At 50.6% G+C, this 3,416-nt stretch overlaps 1 protein-coding gene across 1 annotated transcript in view; it reads right to left on the reverse strand.

The window, feature by feature from the left end:
• Positions 1-3,416, reverse strand: part of THBS2 (thrombospondin 2) — a 37,589-nt gene that overhangs the window by 13,827 nt on the left and 20,346 nt on the right. The window contains 3 exon segments of the mRNA XM_007445939.1: positions 1,118-1,215; positions 1,985-2,256; positions 2,734-2,961. Coding sequence (XP_007446001.1) covers positions 1,118-1,215; positions 1,985-2,256; positions 2,734-2,961 — 598 coding nt within the window.

Raw genomic sequence — 3,416 nt, forward strand, 5'->3', positions numbered from 1 at the left:
GAAAGAGGAGAAAGAAAGAGAACGTCAGCTCTTTGAAGCACATTCACCAGAGGGCAGGAGGTCAGTCTTCTCCTCATGAGGCTGTGGCCGGGGTAGCACAGCAGCACCCCAGGGCCCTGCTTCTCCCCTGTGAGTCACTGACAATCACCCACCCAAGCATCCAAGTTGTCTCCACCTTCAGGAGCCAGGAAGAGGTTAGTGGAGTCAGAAGACCCCTCCCTCTGCCTAACCCTAACTCTAAGCCTTCCCCGTGTCAGCAAGCTCCCGGCCTTCACACTGCACTAAATCCACGAGCTCACCTGCTTCCTCCCCACAGATTGTGAGCTGTGCGATAGCAAAGACCAGGTTCCACCCTACACGTACAGATGCGCTAAAGCTCCCCTGGTAGGAGAGGGGTGAGTAAACAGGGACACTCCACAGAAACAGCACACCCCTGGCACCAGCCTGCACCTCCCCTTCTAAGATGTGCTTGTTGTCACCGAGGACACGCACACACTCCTGGTGAAGAATCAGACTTGCTCATGCTCGTAGTGACTAAGTTTAACTTTGCAAAAAATTTAAATCATCCGTATTTCGTTTTATAAAATTAGAAATTGTCCCAGCTTAAAAAAAAAGAAAAAAGTTGATTACAAATGCTGTCATGCCAAGAGAACAAAATTCTGTTGGACTGATTTGTCAAAAAGTTTTGTTCAAGATGTGCTTTCAATTCAGCCATTCACAGCATCAGAAGTAAATAGGAACCTGTGCACCAAAGAGATCACATGCTAATTCACAAAGATGCAGTTATTTTAACTGCACTTTCCCTCCCATGCCCATAATGTTCATTAGGAGGAGACATGCTTATCACTTTCTGGGTTATTTTAACAAGTTTGATTTTTCTTCTCTTCAACAGTTTTGTTTTTGCTCTTTGCTTTTTTAAAAAACGTGAAGAAAATGCTGGACAGAAAAGAGACAGCACCTCAAGCGGAAGAATCCAGGGAACAGCATACGAGTTAGAATCCACTTTGGCTTATTTATCTGTTAATGTTCTAACTTGCCATCCAGTGGAAAGATGTTCTTGGAATGTGAACATTACTTGGTAGAAATACAGCCGCTACTGAGCCACCCTCTCACCTACCTTATGTAACCTGTCTTAGGTCTGTGGGTCAGATGCCACCTGTAGGCAGTGTAGTCCTTCCAGCCAATATTTTTGGGGTCATGCCATAACGTGCGAACCTGGGGAAAAACATCACTTGTGAGTATAATTGGCACCCTGAGTCTTAAACACAGTTTTACGGCACAAGTGGGGGAGATGAAAACAGTACTCTGCTAAGTAATCCCTATGGCCCCTGCTGCCACATCTACCTCCGATATATTTCATATTGTAAATCTCTAGCGTGAGCAAAATCCACCGAGAGGGGACAATGTAGTTCAGTGCAAGGAGCACAGGTACTTGGGCCGAGTCACAGAGCCTCTACTTCCTCAACGTGGGACCTTGGGCGAAACACTTACACCTTTGAAACCCTGTTCTCCCTATTTCTATAAGGGAGTACGCCTACGTTTCATGTGCAAGAGGGTTACCAATTGTGTTTATAAAATCGCCAGGCGTGGCACCTTTAATAAGCGAGGTACCCGATAAAAGATTGTTAAAAGCACCGTGGGGCTTTCCTGGTGGCGCAGTGGTTGCGAGTCCGCCTGCCGATGCAGGGGACATGGGTTCGTGCCCCGGTCCAGGAAGATCCCACATGCCGTGGAGCAGCTAGGCCCGTGAGCCATGGCCACTGAGCCTGCGCGTCCGGAGCCTGTGCTCCGCAACGGGAGAGGCCACGACAGTGAGAGGCCCGCGTACCGCAAAAAAAAACCAAAAAAAACCAAAAAAAACACCGTGACTTGAGGTAAAATGAACAAAAACCGAGGTGGGGGTACTTTTGCAAGGGGCAGGTACTGCTCTCCTGAAAGCTCGCAGCAGCTGCCAGCCTCGGCCAGAAGAGACCGTCCTCCTCACCTGTCCCTCTGTGTTCCCCGTGTGCCACAGGGCATTCCTCAGGTGCTCGCCTGTCCCCGTGGTGGAGTTCACCACTTTGAGGGACACCCCTGAGTAGCCGTACGCCCGGGTGGGCTTGTCTTCCCAGTACGTCTGAGTGACCTGCTTCCACATCACCACATAGAAACGGCTGCTGGACTGGTAGCCAAAGACGAAGCCAGCGTAGTCGTCATCCCGGTCCGTGTTGACGTAGAATGTGCCGCTGAAGTCGACTGACCCAAACTCGTCGAAACCTGGGGGCCGAAGGGAACATTTGGTCACAAGACCAAGTCAGAAACAGCCTTTTAGGAAATTACTGGATGAGTCCTGGGACCCCTGGATGCAGGTGGAAAGAGGCTCTCCTCTTCCATCTAACTCAAGGTCTGTTCCTGTGGGATTAACAACACTTGTGGAATTTAATCTTTTTAGATCCCACTTACAGAGTTATGGCAGAGCTTCACCACCCTAGGTAATAATTTACAGACCAAATCCATAAAATGAAATGGCTTGCTGAATATTAAATCACAGAGAATTTGGAAAGGCAAATGAGTGCTTCCCCAAGTTCTCCCATCAAAAATATTTAGGCAGATGGTTTTACAAACCAAGGGAGGATGGGGGCTACCAGAAAGACCCACTGCTCCTGTCCACTCGGTTTTAAAGGGCAGCCCACATGCTCCGTGGGCACCTTGCAGGCAGGAACTGCAAGGGGTGGTGCGTATTCTAAGACTCACCAACAGCAATGCCAGGGTCGGAGTTGGCCGTCTGCACCAGCTCTTTGCCTTGATGGCGAATGACCCAGTTGGGATCGATCTGAGTGGTGCCCTTGGGGTCCAGGTGGACCATCTGGAAGTTCCGGAAGTCCGTCTCACTGATGGCGTGGTTCTCAGGACACACGTCGTCAATATCGGGGATGTTGTCGTTGTCAAAGTCGTCTTTGCAAGCATCACCACGCCCATCACCTGTCACCAAGGACAAGCAGAGAAACACGCAAAGTTAGGGTTTGCTGTCCGCATCTCTGTGTCTGAGAAAACTTAGCGCATGATTCTCTGAGAATTCAAGGTTAGGTGCTTGGCAGGACCTGGACCTGCTTTCCTGGACCGGTGCCTGTAACTCTGACATTTCACCCCGACACTGTGAGGAATCTGAATGCTACCGGTGCCTGTAACTCTGACATTTCACCCCGACACTGTGAGGAATCTGAATGCTCTTTTCAAAACGTTACTCGGGGCTTCCCTGGTGGCGCAGTGGTTGGGAGTCCGCTTGCCGACGCAGGGGACACAGGTTCATGCCCCGGTCCGGGAAGATCCCACATGCCGCGGAGCGGCTGGGCCCGTGAGCCATGGCCGCTGAGCCTGCGCGTCCGGAGCCTGTGCTCCGCAACGGGAGAGGCCACAACAGTGAGAGGCCCGCATAC

Source organism: Lipotes vexillifer, unplaced genomic scaffold (genome assembly GCF_000442215.2).
Source record: "Lipotes vexillifer unplaced genomic scaffold, Lipotes_vexillifer_v1.1 scaffold459, whole genome shotgun sequence".
Lineage (NCBI taxonomy): Eukaryota > Metazoa > Chordata > Mammalia > Artiodactyla > Lipotidae > Lipotes > Lipotes vexillifer.